The 17,688-nt window shown below is 35.3% G+C and overlaps 1 protein-coding gene across 7 annotated transcripts in view; it reads left to right on the top strand.

The window, feature by feature from the left end:
* STAG2 (STAG2 cohesin complex component) overlaps window positions 1–17,688 on the top strand; it is a 128,037-nt gene that overhangs the window by 65,148 nt on the left and 45,201 nt on the right. For all 7 annotated transcript variants that reach the window (XM_081565243.1, XM_081565240.1, XM_081565244.1 and 4 more), the window contains 7 exons: window positions 709–860; window positions 3,487–3,560; window positions 5,998–6,121; window positions 6,917–7,015; window positions 7,108–7,187; window positions 11,798–11,905; window positions 12,785–12,896. In XM_081565243.1, the coding sequence (XP_081421369.1) occupies window positions 709–860; window positions 3,487–3,560; window positions 5,998–6,121; window positions 6,917–7,015; window positions 7,108–7,187; window positions 11,798–11,905; window positions 12,785–12,896 (749 nt within the window). The remainder of the gene's footprint in view (window positions 1–708; window positions 861–3,486; window positions 3,561–5,997; window positions 6,122–6,916; window positions 7,016–7,107; window positions 7,188–11,797; window positions 11,906–12,784; window positions 12,897–17,688) is intronic.

The raw sequence follows: 17,688 nt of genomic DNA, 5'->3' as shown, positions 1-17,688 counted from the left end.
TGGAGATCTGGAGAAACTCGGATACAAAGCACTTTATTGAGTGACATTTTACTCTTTGTACTTTTGACTTTTTATCTTGATCTGTCCTTCATAATTGCATCATTGTCTTTATGATGATATATAATAAGAGTAAAATTAAAGGAAATCAAATACTGATAAAACTGTCCAACATTTCTACACACTGTACTTTGATAAAAAGCACTTACGTTCCCTCCTCCTTTGGTTACTGGATAGCTAAATGACTGCTGTATTAGTCAAAATTTATTTAGAAGGTAAATCATGATCTCTTGAAAAGGTCATTGTAGGGGACCTATCATTGAATAGTGAGCATAGTCTAGAGTAATATTATCTAGTTTTGAATCTTGTTTTAACTATGTATATGAACTGTGTAGTTTGAGGCAGATTTCTTAAGCTCCCTGAACTTCAGATTCTTCATGACTGAAATGAGGATAATACTTAACTTTGAGGGCTGTTGTAAGGATTAGGAGTTAATCCACAAAAAGTACTTAACATAGGTAACTGACTGACATATAGTAAGTATTCGATACACATTAGCTGTTGTTGTACTATTGTTGTCATTTGTAGCAGCTGTATTTTTCTATTAGAAGTGCAACAGCCCATCTTGTTTTTAATTTTTCTTAAGTAGATCATAACTTGTAAATTTTTCTCTCTGTGAGACTAATTTCAGCATTTTCCATTTAAAAATAGCTATGAAGTTGATGACAGCTTTGGTGAATGTGGCACTAAATCTTAGCATTAATATGGATAATACACAAAGACAGTATGAGGCAGAACGGAATAAAATGATTGGAAAACGAGCCAATGAGAGGCTAGAACTCCTGCTACAGAAGCGGAAAGAGGTACACTCTTGTATTGAATGTTTAAGCTGTTAATCTGTGACCAACTTAGTCACCATTAATTATGATATATAACTTTGCTAGTTCATCAGATAAAATTTTTTGAAAAATTTAAACAATATGTTTAAAGTTGTTTATACATCTAACTTATTTTTATTGACTGTCCATGTCAATAGTACCTTCTGTATATATTTCCTTTCTGTGTGGACTAGGATTAAGAGTTGAACGCTTCAAGTAAGGAGTCCTGGGCCAGTCTGACAAGTTGTCTTATGCTTTATTGTTATTCATGTCTACTGTGAAAATCTATCTCCTAACTTCTTCCCTCAATTTATTGTCGGGATCAAATGAGGTTTCACTTATGTAAAATCCCTTTGAAAAATAGGGATAAGCTATTTATGGTGTCATAATCTGTGTTTTTGGTATGTGTGTGTGTGGTTGTTTTTTTTGTAGTGTAAGAGACCCTTGAATAACATTAATGACTGACCACCAAATTCAACTTTTTTTTCTTTTTTTAAAATTATTTATTTATTTTGGCTGCACTGGGTCTTAGTTATGGCATGCGGTATCTTTTTGTTTTTTTGGTTGCAGCATGTGGGATCTAGTTCCCTGACCAGGATCGAACCCAGGCCCCCTGCATTGGGAGCTCAGAGTCTTAGCCAGTGAATCACCAGGGAAGTCCCAAATTCAACTTTGAATGAAAAAATGTTTTTTCAGTTCTGTGCTAAAAAGTAATTAATAAAATCTTTTGGTTTTTTTTTTTTTTTTTTTTTTTGGCCATGCCATGCAGCTTGTGGGATCTTAGTTTTCTGACAGGGATTGAACCCAGGCCCCAGCAGTGAAAATGTTGAGTGCTAACCACTGTACCAGTAGGGGATTCCCTCGATGTTGTGTTTTTTATTTAAATTCCTTCTTCATTGGTAATATAATATTTTGCTATCTGATATTGGGAATGTTTATTTTTATTTTGAATAGGCAAAGTCTGATGTTTCAAAAATATTGCTAATGTAGTAATGCACTTTTCACTTTCATGCATTGGAGAAGGAAATGGCAACCCACTCCAGTGTTCTTGCTTGGAGAATCCCAGGGATGGCGGAGCCTGGTGGGCTGCCGTCTATGGGGTCGCACAGAGTCGGACACGACTGAAGCGACTTAGCAGCAGCAGCAGCAGCAGTTGAGCTAAAATATTTGCCGTGGGATATTTGCCATGGTATTCCATAAATTACTTGATTCTGACATTTTGCGGGGGTGATTGTAGTAACTATAATTTAAAAGTTGGTTATTTCTGAGATAGCCAATAACTTTTAAAAATGCCCCTTGCCCAAGAAAAGCCAGAAAAATCTTGCCCACATTTCCCCCATGCCTAAATTCCTCTTCTTTTTCATATACAATTGAACCTTGAGCAACATATGTTTGAACTGTGCAGATCCATTTACACGTGGATTTTTTTTTCAGTAGTAAATATTACAGTTCTTATACGATCCATGGTTGGTTGATCTTTGGTTGTGGAACCTTGTATGTGCAGAAACCATGGATACAGTGAACCTGCGTATACAGAGAGCCACCTATAAGTTTTACTTAGATTTTCAACTGTGCAGAGGGTCAGCAACCCTAACGCCTGCATTGTTCAGGGATTAACTGTAGTTGAAATGAAGAATTGACCTTTTTGCCCTTTAATTTAGTTAATAAATTGCATTGGATGCTTTATTAGCTGAACATAATGCATAAAATTATGGCCTTATTCTGAACATAGCATGAATGGATATAAAAGGGTTTTGAGTTTAAAATTATTGTATCATATAAGATATTAATACTTCTAGGTTGGGTTAAGTTTTTAAACATGTTGAAAGCCCTCCTGTGCCTTTGATTGTGCTAATGAATACAAGTGCATGCTCTGTTAGCATTATTTGGAAATGTGAGATTATATTCATGAAAAGAAAAAAAGTTTTACGAAAACACAACATAATTCTGAAAGCTAATTGATACTTAAGAGTGTGAAAGATTTTTCTTGTAATTCTCAAGCTGTGAATCAAGTTTCTTTTAACTCTAAAGCTCTGAATTGAAAATATATGGAAGTAAATAAGTCATCCAAGGTTTGAAATGTTTAGTTGGTTATTTCAGGTGAGCCTTGTTTCCCTCAAAAATATTTAGCGGGAAGACACGTTTTTTGCCAAGTTATTTTACTCATTTTTTTGTTCTTTGATCAGGCAGTAGATAGCATGACTTAATTTTCAGATGCTAAAGACCAAGATAATAAAGCATTATTCTTTTTTGATATGAACATATATGTTATTTAATAGATAAGTAATATAATAAACTATTTAAAAGATTTCCTTACATACATTTATACAATAGAAATATGTGACCATCTGAAAAAATTAGTCAACCAGCTAAACATTAGCAATGACATTAACAACAATGTACAAATATTCCAGGTATCAAGGGAGGTTAGCTACCTTTTGTGCAACAACTTTTAGTTTTTCTATGTGGACACTTTTCGTTTAGTGAAATTAAAAATTGCATGAAAATATAAAAACTCTGGAGAAACCTACATTTGTGTTTGTACCAACTTTTACATGTTTTTTTGGTTGTTTTCTATTACAATTGCAAAGAAATGATGTGTTCTTTTCAGCTTCAAGAAAATCAAGATGAAATAGAAAATATGATGAATGCAATATTTAAGGGAGTGTTTGTACATAGATACCGGTAAGTCAGGACAATTTTTTTATGTTAACTCTTATTCTCTTCAAGTTTGGTTATTTAGTGGTTAAGGCAATATACAATTAGTGGTAACAGTGTTAAGAGTAAGATCAGTGTTAGAATCTAAGGTCTTCCACTGATTGGGACACTCTAGGCAAGTTACTTAACTGCTCTGAACTTTATTTTCTATCTGAAAAATGGGGGAATGTTGTGCTTGACTTGTAGATGCCCAGAAAATGGAAGCTATTACTGTTACTAGGAGTGAGGGTACAGAACATTTAATTGCTTTTGGATGTACTGTGTTAGCAGAGACTGTACATTTTGATTCCTGATTCTTTCCTCTTTGATTTGAATATCAGTGAGAAAATTTGGGTAGATTTAAGTGAGTTGTTGCCCTTATTTTGAATGAGCAGAGGAAAGAAATAGGTAGTCTTACCACCAGTCCCAAAGAAAGGCAATGCCAAAGAATGCTCAAACTACCGCACAATTGCACTCATCTCACACGCTAGTAAAGTAATGCTCAAAATTCTCCAAGCCAGGCTTCAGCAATACGTGAACCATGAACTTCCAGATATTCAAGCTGGTTTTAGAAAAGGCAGAGGAACCAGAGATCAAATTGCCAACATCCGCTGGATCATCGAAAAAGCAAGAGAGTTCCAGAAAAATATATATTTCTGCTTTATTGACTATGTCAAAGCCTTTGACGGTGTGGATCACAATAAACTGTGGAAAATTCTGAAAGAGATGGGAGTACCAGACCACCTGACCTGTCTCTTGAGAAACCTGTATGCAGGTCAGGAAGCAACAGTTAGAACTGGACATGGAACAACAGACTGGTTCCAAATAGGGAAAGGAGTACGTCAAGGCTGTATATTGTCACCCTGCTTATTTAACTTAGATGCAGAGTACATCATGAGAAATGCTGGGCTGGAGGAAGCACAAGCTGGAATCAAGATTGCCGGGAGAAATACCAATAACCTCAGATATGCAGATGACACCACCCTTATGGCAGAAAGTGAAGAAGAACTAAAGAGCCTCTTGATGAAAGTGAAAGAGGAGAGTGAAAAAGTTGGCTTAAAGCTCAATATTCAGAAAACTAAGATCATGGCATCTGGTCCCATCACTTCATGGGAAGTAGATGTGGAAACAGTGGCAAGACTTTATTTTTCTGGGCTCCAGAATCACTGCAGATGGTGATTGCAGCCATGAAATTAAAAGACGCTTACTCCTTGGAAGGAAAGTTATGACCAACCTAGACAGCATATTAAAAAGCAGAGACATTACTTTGCCAACAAAGGTCTGTCTAGTCAAGGCTATGGTTTTTCCAGTAATCGTGTATGGATGTGAGAGTTGGACTATAAAGAAAGCTGAGCACCGAAGAACTGATCCTTTTGAACTGTGGTGTTGGAGAAGCCTCTTGAGAGTCCCTTGGACTGCAAGGAGATCCAACCAGTCCATCCTAAAGGAGATCGGTCCTGGGTGTTCATTGGTAGGACTGATGGTGAAGCTGAAACTCCAATACTTTGGCCACCTCATGCGAAGAGCTGACTCATTGGAAAAGACCCTCATGCTGGGAAAGATTGAGGGCAGGAGGAGAAGGGGACAACAGAGGATGAGATGGTTGGATGGCATCACCGACTCAATGGACATGGGTTTGGGTAGACTCCGGGAGTTGGTGATGGACAGGGAGGCCTAGCGTGCTGCGGTTCATGGGGTTGCAAAGAGTCGGACACGACTGAGCGACTGAACTGGACTGAACCACCATTTCTGCTGTAACCTGTTCTTTAAATGTTGGTGGCATTTTTATTTAACTTTGTCATCTTCTTAATTTGGCCATTTCCAAATCAGGTTAATAGTTCCTTTGTAATATCCTTTTGTCCATTCTTACCTTTTTATTTCTATTGTCACCATTACCTTAGTCTATTCCTTCATCATTCTAGAGATTATTGCAGTTGTCTTTTCTTGAATCATTCCTCTACTCAAAAGCGTTGAATGACTTACCAGTACCTACAGAATGAATTCAGAATAATTTAGTATGATGTTCAAATCCAAATTGAGCTTGGCCTCAATATTAGGTGTAACTAATTCTCACCTGGAAAATACACTGTAACCAGACTAGTGTTCCGACTGTCTTCCGAATACACCATGCCCAGCAGGTGTGAATAAAGGCTGGGGAATGACATGATAGAGAAGGTGGGGGTTGCATTTTGTTTGTAGGTTTATTTAACTTTAAATATTTATTTGGTGATAATTGTACTTTGACAACTAGACTGTAAGCTCTTGGCATTTAGGGGCCATGTTTCAATTCTCCTTGTAAATCCCCAGTAATACTTAAGGTAGTGGTATGTTCATAGTAGGTATGAAGTATTGGCATTGCATAAAGAATCCACAAGTCCTGTGGTATACTGACACTAATATGCATAATTTTCTTTCCTCCATGCAGTGATGCAATAGCTGAAATCCGAGCTATTTGCATTGAAGAAATTGGCATTTGGATGAAAATGTATAGTGATGCCTTTCTTAATGACAGTTATTTAAAATATGTTGGTTGGACTATGCATGATAAGGTAAGGTATACCTATAGAGTGCTTTTCTTTCTACACATAGGCATAGCTATGTGCTGCTCTCATTCATAGTGAGTTATCTGCATATATGTATAACTGGAAACACATTCCTGTAGGCTTCTCTCCTTTTTTCTTTTCTATCTGTTCCATGAAAATATGGTCTCGATCACATAAAGTACCATAGATTTTTGAATCTTGGGCACTGATTTAGCCTTCAATCATGAAACAATTTTTGTGCTGAAACAACAGGATCAGTAGGTGAGAGTGGTAAGACATTTCTTAAGAGTAGTAAGAAGAATTCTTACTCTGTTAATATGTAAGTGCTACATACATACATATACTTAAATTTCTTTAATTTTGATTCTCTTGATAAACATGTATCTTAGCCAGATTATAAATTACAACTTGGCCTCTGACCTTTTTATTTTTTTTTATTAATCTGCCTTTCCCTTAGGCTGTCTCTTTACCTAGCCTTGATCTTTGTATCTATCCCTTATAAATATTATTTTCTATAAAGGAAAACATACTGTGAAATATGCTACTATCATCTTACACAATAGCATTGCTCTGAACAAATTTTCCAAATATTTTCATTTCACCTACAGTAATAGTAACCCAGAGGTATTTAGTCTTAAATGTATGTATTGATTCCTATTTTTGCATTGTCAAGGATGAGAGTTTCTGAAAAAATGCCATAGTATAGAACATATTTAAAGTAGAAGATATGGTATATATCTTGTGTGTTCAGGTTGAAAATACGCAAAGTTTTAATGCATTTTCTCCTCTCATTTAATTCAGCAAGGTGAGGTAAGACTCAAATGTCTCACTGCTCTACAAGGGCTTTATTATAACAAAGAACTTAATTCCAAACTGGAGCTATTTACCAGTCGGTTCAAGGTTAGTATTATTTATTTAACATTTAGCTGTTATTTTCAAGTATTTTTCTCTTGGTTTCCCTTTAAGAATATTTTATTTTTTTCATCCTTTAGGATAGAATTGTTTCTATGACCCTTGACAAAGAATATGATGTTGCAGTACAAGCAATAAAATTACTCACTCTTGTTTTACAGTAAGTATGTATTTACTGCATATTGCTAATGTCTACATATCTTAAAAATACATTAGCGTACTTGGTTTAAATTTATCTAGGTCTAAATTTCAATAACTTGCAGTTTTACAGCAAGAAGTTTAGTTTTCTCATGTAAAGTTGAGAAGATAGGAAGAGAGGACCGTTGAATTAGAAAATTCTAAGTGAGCTGGGAATTCATGTGTTTGCATTCTCTTGACTAGTTTTCTTTCAATTTTACTGTCTTTAGATGCTCTTGAAATTAAGTTAAACACTCTAGTGTGTTAAATATGTGTATTTTATTTTGTCACACCTTTAGAAATTAGTATTTACTGAAACTTCTCTGTAAACAATCTGAGTTTAAAACATTGTGTTAAAATGTAAGATTGATGCAATTCACCTTTTCCCTTTTTAAAAAGATTGTGGTGATACATGTAACATAAGATTTGCCATTTAAACATATTTCAGTGTACAGATCAGTGGAATTAAGTACATTCATATTGTTTTGCAGCCATCATCACCATTATCCATCTCCAGAGTGTTTTTATCATTTCATACTGATACTCTGTAGAGGACTGCACTGTATGATTTTGCATCATATTGTCTACTTTTCATCTCAGAATTTGACTATTTTAGTTACCTCATATAAGTAAAAGTACGTAATATTTGCCCTTTTATATCAGGCGTGTTTTACTTAGCATGATGTCTTCAGAGTTCTTCCATGTTATGTTATATATCAGAATTTCATTCCTTTTTGACACTCAGTATTTTCCATTCTATGTGTATACCACATTTTATATATTCATCCATCAGTGGACATTTAGGTTGTTAACATGATCCAGATCGTTGCTAAGGGCTTTTTTTAAATTTTATATTGAGGTATAGCCATTTAATGAATGATGTTGTGATAGTTTCAGGTGAACAGGGAAGGAATTCAGCTATACATATACATGTATCCATTCTCCCCCAAACTCCCCTCCCATCCAGGCTGCCACATAACACTGAGCAGAGTTCCCTCTGCTATATAGTAGGTCCTTGTTGGTTATCCAGTTTTAAATACAGAAGTGTGTACATGTCTATCCCGAATTGCCTAATTGTTACAAAGGGCCTTTTAACAACATGCTAATTCTGATACTCAGATGAGAAAGTCATCATGTAAGAGTAGCCAGCCGGGATGACCCAGAGGGATGGGATGGGGAGGGAGGTGGGAGGGGGGTTCTGGAAGGGGAAAACATGTACACCCGTGGTGGATTCATGTCAATGTATGGCAAAACAGATACAATATTGTAAAGTTAAAAAAATAGATAAATAACCAAACAAAAAAGTAATGAGAGATGACTGCCCACTATGATTTTAAGTCAAAATTATAAAACAACATTGACTTTATTATTATTACTACTAATTTTTAAAAATTGAAGTATAATTGATTTACTATATTGTGTTAGTTTCAGGTGTACAGCAAAGTGTTTCAGTTATACATTTATATAGTAGGTCCTTGCTGGTTATCTGTTTTATGCATAACAGTGTGTATGTGTTAATCCCAAACTCCTATTTTATCTCCCTCTCCTCACCATAGTAACTTTAATTTTTGGTACTGGTGTATAAACAGACAAAAATGAGTGACACAGAATAAAGAATAGAGACAAACTTAAATGTATCTAGGAACCTAGTGTAGGGTAAGGGTGATTTTATATCAAAATAAATGATTTTATGACACTTAGGTTCTATTTGGGGGAAAATTAAATTGGATTCATATTTCATTCCTTATACAGAAATAATTTCAGGATGGATGAAATGTCTAAATGTAAATAAATGAAATCATTCAAGTGTTAGATGAAAACTGAGGAGAAGATTAAACATTTCAATTTTATATGTAAACTGACTTGGCAGTATCTTTCTGAGAATGGCATAAAACCTAGACATTAAAAAAATTACTGAATTTTAACTACATAAAAAACTACAAATATGTATATGCCATAATGTAAACTCAGAAAACAAATGACAGACTGGGCAGAAGATTTGCACTGTAGAAGTCACTTTCAATAAATCAGTAAAAAGAACAGAAACTCAATAGTAAAAGAGTCAAAAGTTAGGAACCATGTCACTGACAGAAAAGAAAATAAAAAATTAAACATGCAAAAAGATGTTTGGTCATACTTAGAGACATGTATATTAAAATGAGACTTTTTTTTAACCTACTCTTTTACAAAGATTAATGTGTTTGGTAACACACTAGTTGCATAAGGCTATGCAGAAACAAACCCATACACATTATTGATGGGAGTATAAATTGGTATAGCCTCTTGGGAGAAAAGTGTGAAAGTGAAGTCGCTCAGTTGTGTCTGACTCTTTGCGACCCTATGGGATTGAACCCGGGTCTCCCGCATTGCAGGCAGACATTTTACCATCTGAGACACCTGGGAAGCCCTGGTGAAAAAAGCTTGGTGGTATCCAAAATTTAAAATGTTCTCATTCTCTAACATAGTAATAGAATATTGGAAATATTCTAGATGATTATCCGTAGAGAAAAGAATTAAGTTAATATATAAGATAACAGCTAATACAAGTGCCTTATAGGGTTATCTCATTTAATGCAGCAGTCCTGTGTGAGGAGTGTGATTGTTAACTTCATTTATATGAAATTAACTACGTTATAGTTATTAAAAAGAAGGCAGCTCTACCTCCTAATTTAAATTAGTAGGTTGAGATTAACCCTATTTTATATAAAATAGATAATCAATAAGGACCTACTGTATAGCACAGGGAGCTTTGCTCAGTACTCTGTAATAATCTTTATGGGAAAAAGAATCTGAAAAAGAATAAATATGTGTGTATGTATAACCAAATCATGTTGCTGCACACTTGAAACTAATATACATAGTAAATCAACTATGTTCCAATATGAAATAAAAATTAAAAATAAGAAAAAAAAGAAGGTAGATCTGTATACACTGACGTTTTCTGAGAATTCACTTAACTGGGGGGAGTTTGAGCAGTCTTAACCGTTGCATTTTTCTTTTGGTTTAAAAATTATAAATTATTATATATGCATATTTTATAAAACTGTCCTGAATTAAATAAGAAAATAATAGTACTCTACTTAATTTCTATAGCTTCTCCCCTCTTCCTCTGTAATACCGTGTGGACACCTTTTTTTGTTGATTCAGCCATGTATATACCTAATAACTGAAACTTGCAGGAACATTCCTTATGGGTTAAAATTAGTGAACTACCTCAAATTTGCTGTAGTTTGATATGATTCAGTTGTGTGTGTGTGTGTGTGTGTGTGTGTGTGTGTGTGTGTGTGTATTTACGTGTAGTTATAAAACGGCAAAAAGTGGTTTTTCGAAAAATGATCCAGTATTATACATTGAGTTAAAGTGCTTTTGAAACTTGTAACATTTAGGTTTCATTTTTCCCCCAAAGAAGTAATATTTCCTTAGACATCAGACTTCTGGAAACCTTGTGCACTTCAGAAAACCAAAAAGACTCTGAGGTCTAATATCCTTAGGCTTTTTTCTCTAATGGTGGTCCTAGGATTCCTAATTTGCATATAATGGTAAAAAAAAAAGTTAGATTGTTTACCTCACAGCAAACTAAAAGCATATTAGGGGGAAAGAGGTGCCAGAGGCCAGAAACACAGAGTCTTGGTTTGGAAAACCCAGCAAGGTTTACCCTGGAGTTCTGTGGTTGGTGGGCCTAATAATGACTTTGATTTACCAAGATTTGTTAGGTTTACTTTCTTCTCTTAAAGTAAGATCAATAAAACGAGCACTATGTTTTAGTGAGTTTTTTTTTAATGATAAATTGTAATTAAATGTCTTTGGCACTTAAATTTTATTATTTGGAAAAATTCTTTTGCATTGTTTTATATGATGTTTAGTACATGGTGAATGAAGTATTATTCTTCATCATTGTGAGGTAACTGGGGTGTTATATAATATTTCACCGTTGCAAAATTGTATCCTTAATATTACCATGAAATACATGCAAAGTGTTTTCTTTGATTATTAACTAAGCTCCAAGTGGCTCAAATGGTAAAGAATCTGCCTGCCAATGTAGGAGACGGAGGCAAGAGACACCAGTTCGATCCCTGGGTGGGGAAGATCCCCTGGAGGAGGAAATGGCAACCCACTCCAGTATTCTTGCCTGGAGAATTCCATGGACAGAAGAGCCTGGTGGGCTACAATCCATGGGATTTCAGAGTTGGACATGACTGAGCACACACGCACACACTGAGCATGCCACTACTTTATTTTCTATGTTAGTTTATATTATTTTGTCTTCATTTCTCTTTAGCACACTTGTCACGTGGTTATTTCTCTTAGTATATATTTCTTTATGCTCGATATTCGCTCTAATTTTAGGTCTTACTGGTTGATCTTAGGTGTTCACAAAATACTCAGCTCTTTTGTCAGAGGATGCTTTTACTAATAGATGATAATCAAGTAAGGTTGATTTCTTCTTGAAACAACCTCTTAATGACCTTTTTTTAAACACAAGTTTAAAAGTGGAAATGTACTATTTTTTAATGTATGAGTATGAATTTTTGTACCAGTAAACTTAAAATTACAACATTGTTTTGAAAACTGCTATTGCTTATTTGTTTTCAGGAGTAGTGAAGAAGTTCTTACTGCAGAAGATTGTGAAAATGTCTATCATCTGGTTTATTCAGCTCATCGGCCAGTAGCAGTAGCAGCTGGAGAATTTCTATACAAAAAGTAAATCTGTATATTTCTATTGTTCATTTTCTAAAGTCACTTTAATGGCAGTAATTTATTGTGTTATAAAATATATATAAACATGACTTATTAAAAATTTATTCAGTAGAGGTCTTAAGCCTATTTTTATGTATGTTAAAGTATTTTTGAATATAATAAAGTACTTTGATAACAGTTTGATATAAGAACCACAAGAATCCTTTAGTCTCTTTACATTTATATTGCTATTTAACACTTCAGATTAGGTAGTAGCAGTGTGAATATCTGATCACCGAAAATATTCAGCAGATATTATGTAGTGGCTTTAAAGAAAATGGAAACATATGGACTAAACTATATTTTTGTAAGATTTTATTAAAATGCTCATTTGAGGTGACACATTTATTAAGAGTACATGATGCAAAGTATTTGTGCTACAGTTTTTTATTCATTGTTATCCAGTGATAACTTTTTTGTTGTTTATAAAGAATGACCATGATATCCATAGAAAAAGGCCACTAAGTTCAGACTTTGGGATAATTGTACAGGAAGGATAGGAGGAAAAGATGTCATTTTTAAGGAGAAGAATATTTATAATATATTTATGTGCATAAATGGTATAGGTTAGTTATTGTGATACTTTTGTAAAAAGAAATGGTTGTATAACATGCAGTAAGATTTTTAAAAAGAAATAATTCAGAAACATTTAGAAGTACCAAGTGTGAAATGGAAAAGGTTTGTAGTAATTACTTGGGTATAATGTTGGACAGTACTGTACCTACCCAGCTCCAATTTATTCCTCTGTTACTTGCTTAAAGATGGAATCCAGACAGTTTTTTTTTAATTTCTTAATTAAGAAATATTTTTGTTTGTTTTAAAAGTATTTTGCGTTGATCTTAGGCTCTTCAGTCGTCGAGATCCAGAGGAGGATGGAATGATGAAAAGAAGGGGACGACAGGGTCCAAATGCCAACCTTGTTAAGACATTGGTTTTTTTCTTTCTGGAAAGTGAGGTTAGTTGATGTTGTTCATTTTATACTTACGTTCAAAACAATTTGGAAATGGGGTTAAAATGATGTAAATCTTAAAATCTTCCAAATATCACAGTAAATGTTAGATAACATAGAGTTCTACCAATTTATGTTAGTAAGATACTCAAATAATATGATTTATATGTAGTGCTAAGACCATGAATTTTGGAGCTAGAAAGACCTGATTACCAATTTGACTTCTCTACTTCATATTTATATAACCTTGATTCAGTTACTTAACCCTTCTTAAGCGCATTTTCCTTCTAAATGTGTGGATAACACTGAGATAACCCATATAAAACTATTAGCACAGATCTAGCATTTTGTTAGTTCTCAATATTTGGTACCTGTGATGATGATTGTTGTTGTTTTCTAGTATAGAGAAATACAGTTGGTTTTTGCATATTGACCTCTTACTGCAGTTTTGCTCAATTCACTTTTAAAGTAAGTTTTTATTAAAATTCTTAGGGTTTTCTGTAATATGCAATCAAGTCATTTGCAAGTAGTGATAATTTTACTTTTTCCTTTCCTACATTTTTGCCATTTGTTTCCACCAGCTAGGACATTGAGTAGAATGTTGAATAGAAGTGGTGAGAGAGTATAGATTTGGATTGTTCCTGATCTTAAGGGAAAAGCATCCAGTATTTCAGCATTAATTATGTTGTTAGTTACAGGTGTTGTGTAGCTGCTTATTATATTGAGATGTTTCCTCCTACCCCTTCTTTTGCTGAGAAGTTTTATAAAAATTTTATTGAGTGACTCAGTTTATATATACAGACACACATATATACTTTTCACATTTTTTTCGTTATGGTTTATCAAAGGATATTGAATATAGTTCCCTGTGCTGTACTAGAACCTTCTTTTTTACTCCTCTTATATATAATAGCTTGCATCTGCTAATCCCAAGCACCCAGTTCTTCTCTTCCTCACCTCTTCTCTGCCTTGGCAACCACAAGTCTCTTCTCTGTCTGTAAGTCTGTTTTTGTTTTGCAGATAAGTTTGTATCATATTTTAGATTCTACATATAAGTGATACTGTATGGTATTTGTCTTTTTCTTTCTGACTTTGCTTAGTATGATAATCTCTAGGTCCATCCATGTTGCTGCAAATGGCATTGTTTCATTATCTTAACAACTGGACTGCTAGGGAAGTCCCTATACTACATCTTCCACTCATCTGTTGATGGACACTTAGTTTGTTTCCATATCTTGGCAATTATAAATAGTGCTGCTATGAACATAGGGGTGCATGCATCTTTTCAAATTATCGTTTTCTCTGGATATATGCCCAGGAGTGGGATTGCTGGATTATATGGCAACTCTATTTTTAGTTTTTTGAGGAACCTCCATACTGTTTTCCATATTGACTTCACCAATTTACAGTTTGATCAGCAGTGTAGGAGGGTTCCCTTTTCTCCACATCCTTTCCAGCCTTTTATTATTTGTAGACTTTTTAATGATGGACATGGCCATTCTGACCAGTGTGAGGTGGTACCTCATTGTAGTTTTGATTTGCATTTCTCAAATAATTAGCAATGATAAGCTTCTTTTCATGTGCCTATTGGCCATCTGTATGTCTTTGGAGAAATGTCTGTTTAGGTCTTCTGCCCATTTTTTGATTGGATTGTTTGTTTTTTTGATAATTGAGTTGTATGAGCTGTTTGTATATTCTGTCAGTTAAGCCCTTGTCCATCACATTGTTCGAAAATGTTTTCTCCCAGTCATTAGGTTATCTTTTCATTTTGTTTATGCTTTCCTTTGCTGTGCAAAAGCTTATAAGTTTGAATAGGTTGCATTTGTTTATTTTTGTTTTTATTTCTTTTGCCTTGAGAGATTGACCTAAGAATACATTGCTATGATATATGTCAGAGAATGTTTTCTTCTAGGAGTTTTATGTTGTCCTGTCTTATATTTAAGTCTTTAAGCCATTTTGAGTTTATTTCTGTGTGTGGTGAGAGGGTGTGTTCTAGCTTCTTTGGTTTACTTGAGGCTGTCCAGCTTTCCCAACACCACTTGTTGAAGAGGCTGTCTTTTTTCCATTGTATATTCTATTCTCATTTGTCAAAGATTGATTGTCCATAAGTGTGTGGGTGCTGAGAAGTTTTATCACCAGTGGATGTTGACTTCTGTCCAGTGCTTTTTCTTTATCCTTTATTTTATCTTTCATTACATTAATGTGGTGAATTACATTGATTGGTTTTTTGAATGTTGACTCAACCTTGCATTCCTAGGATAACCTAGCCCCTACTTAGTTGTGATCTGTTATCCTTTTTACATATTGTTGGTTTCAGTTTACTGATTTTTTGAGAATGTTCATGTTCATGCAGTGTGTTGATATGTGTGTGTATTTTAAAGTATAATGTCTTTGATTGGTTTTGGTATCATGGTAATGCTTGTTTCCTAAAATGAGTTGGATAACTGTAGGGCCCTTTAAAGCTTCACACACGAAGAGAAATGATTTACTTATATAGTGAATTGATAAAGTGAAAAGTGAAAGTGAAGTCACTCAGTCGTATCCGGCTCTTTATGACCCCATGGACTGTAGCCTATCATGCTCCTCCGTCCATGGGATTTTCCAGGCAAGAGTACTGGAGTAGATTGCCATTTCCTTCTCCTGGGGATCTTCCTGACCCAGGGATCGAACTTGGGTCTCCCGCATTGTAGGCAGATGCTTTTACCATCTGAGCCACCTGGGAAGTCAGTGAATTGATAAGTAATCATGTATTTTATGTTTTACATAATCATTACCACTCCCATTATGTTATAATATATTTGTAGTGTATTTGATAACTGAGAGTAGTTCACTTATGTAATACAATTGCCAGCGGCACCCCCCCCCCAATCTCTGCATTCTACATCCGCCGATTCAGCCAATAGGGGATTCAACCAATAGTGGATTGAAAATTTTTTTTTTTTTTAAATTCCATAAGTTTGAAAAAGCCAAACTTGAATTTTCCATGTACTGTCAACATAGTATTTGCATTGTATTACATATTATAAGTTATCTAGAGTTGATTTAAAGTATATGAAAGGATGAGAGTAGGTTATGTGTAAATACTATACCATTTTATATCATTGGGCTTCCTTTGTGGCTCAGCTGGTAAAGAATGCACCTGCAATGTGGGAGATCTGGGTTCGATCCTTGGGTTGGGAAGATGCCCTGGAGAAGGGAAAGGCTACCCACTCCAGTATTCTGGCCTGGAGAATTCCATGGACTGTAAAGTCCATGGGGTCTCAAAGAGGCGGACAGGACTGAGCGACTTTCACTTTCACTTCACTTTATATCATTAACTTGAGCATCCTTGGAAAATCTATGTGTGGTCTTGGAACTAGTCCCCCTCGGATACCAAGTAATAACTTTTTTTTTTGCAAATAAATAATACACATATTTATTAGAGATTATCTAGCTTACTTTCAATATACTAACATTAAAAGAAAAGAGAAATAGACCAGAGAGTACATCACCAAATTAGGTTTTGACTCAAAGTCCTGTGTCACAGCACATCTGGGGTCCCAACTGGGACAGGGTCCCAGGCAGCGTGCCCACTCCGTGCGTGAGACTTCAAAGATTGCAGTTTGGGGTTCCCTTTAATAATCCCAGGATGGATGCAAACTGATACCTTCATCAGTCTGTGATCAAATTGCAAGCCTGGTTTTATGTTAATGCTGTTTGTTTTGTCTTGTAACACTTGAGATGCTCCTAAGTCTGGGGCTTGGTTGGCCAGGCCCCCTCCACGGTCTCAACAAGCTTAAGATTTCTCCCCCATCTTATCTATGGTGCTGCAAGTCTTGCACTCACAGCAGGCAGTCACTCAGTCACTCCCAGTCAGGGCTGTGTCCAGGCAGGTTAGAAGCAAGGTCAGTGGCCTGCTCTGCTTTGTCTCTGAAGCCTAAACAAGACTATTCATTTCATTTCCCTAAAAGTCCCCAGGAATGTTTAGGCTGAAGAACATGGGAACAAGGCAAAGTAACACAAGCAGTCTTATTAATTCTGTAAGTAACAATGTAGAACATCGTGTAGGTTTTACTGAAAACAGTCTATTTACACGATGGAGCATTCCAATAAGCAGAGTTCTCCAACTTGAGAAGTTGGTCCATACAGCAGTCCTTCTATAGCCTTGTCACAGTCTTGTCATTAAATGGGTGCAGTTATCCAAGTCTAGATAATTTAACCACCTTTGCAAGAGGCTATGATTTTATGCTTCTGTTGGCCAGCAGTAGGGCAGGTGAAGTTGTCATGGGTGTTGGGCAGGTGATATTTTTGTGTTACCATTTGGAGATCCATTTGTTGCATTCTCAAAGAAACAGACTTAACAAGAGGGTTAAAGATGCATAAAAGTAGAAGAGCTGTCAAGGTGCCTAGAAGAAAGGCTAGCCAGGGGAAGCAGGACCAGACATTGGCCCATGATGTTAGTGTCTCTCTAGGTATGAGAAGATGCAAGAATTTGGGTTCATAAAAAAGAAAAAATATTTACCTGAAAACATCTGATTATCTGAGGGCCTGTTCTGTCCATTTTTCCCAGAGCACAGATTGAATGTCTAATTTCTGATATTTACCCTGAATTCCTTTCAGGAGGTGTTGAAATTCAGCAATTGTAGTAGTCATGATTTAATCTTTTCAGAGGCAGTCTGCAAGTGCCAGTTTCCAGTCATCAGGGCCCCTTCATTGCCACAGATTTGACCATACTTTGGGGGGCATTTCATAGCCATTGTGTCCCATGGAGCTGGAAAGGCTCATTTCCAGTTCTGGTGAAGATTCCATTGATAAGCCA

The sequence above is a fragment of the Giraffa tippelskirchi genome, chromosome X, assembly GCF_054371585.1.
Source record: "Giraffa tippelskirchi isolate mGirTip1 chromosome X, T2T-mGirTip1v1.2.pri, whole genome shotgun sequence".
Classification (NCBI taxonomy): Eukaryota; Metazoa; Chordata; class Mammalia; order Artiodactyla; family Giraffidae; genus Giraffa; species Giraffa tippelskirchi.
This window is presented reverse-complemented; position numbering and strand designations above follow the sequence as displayed.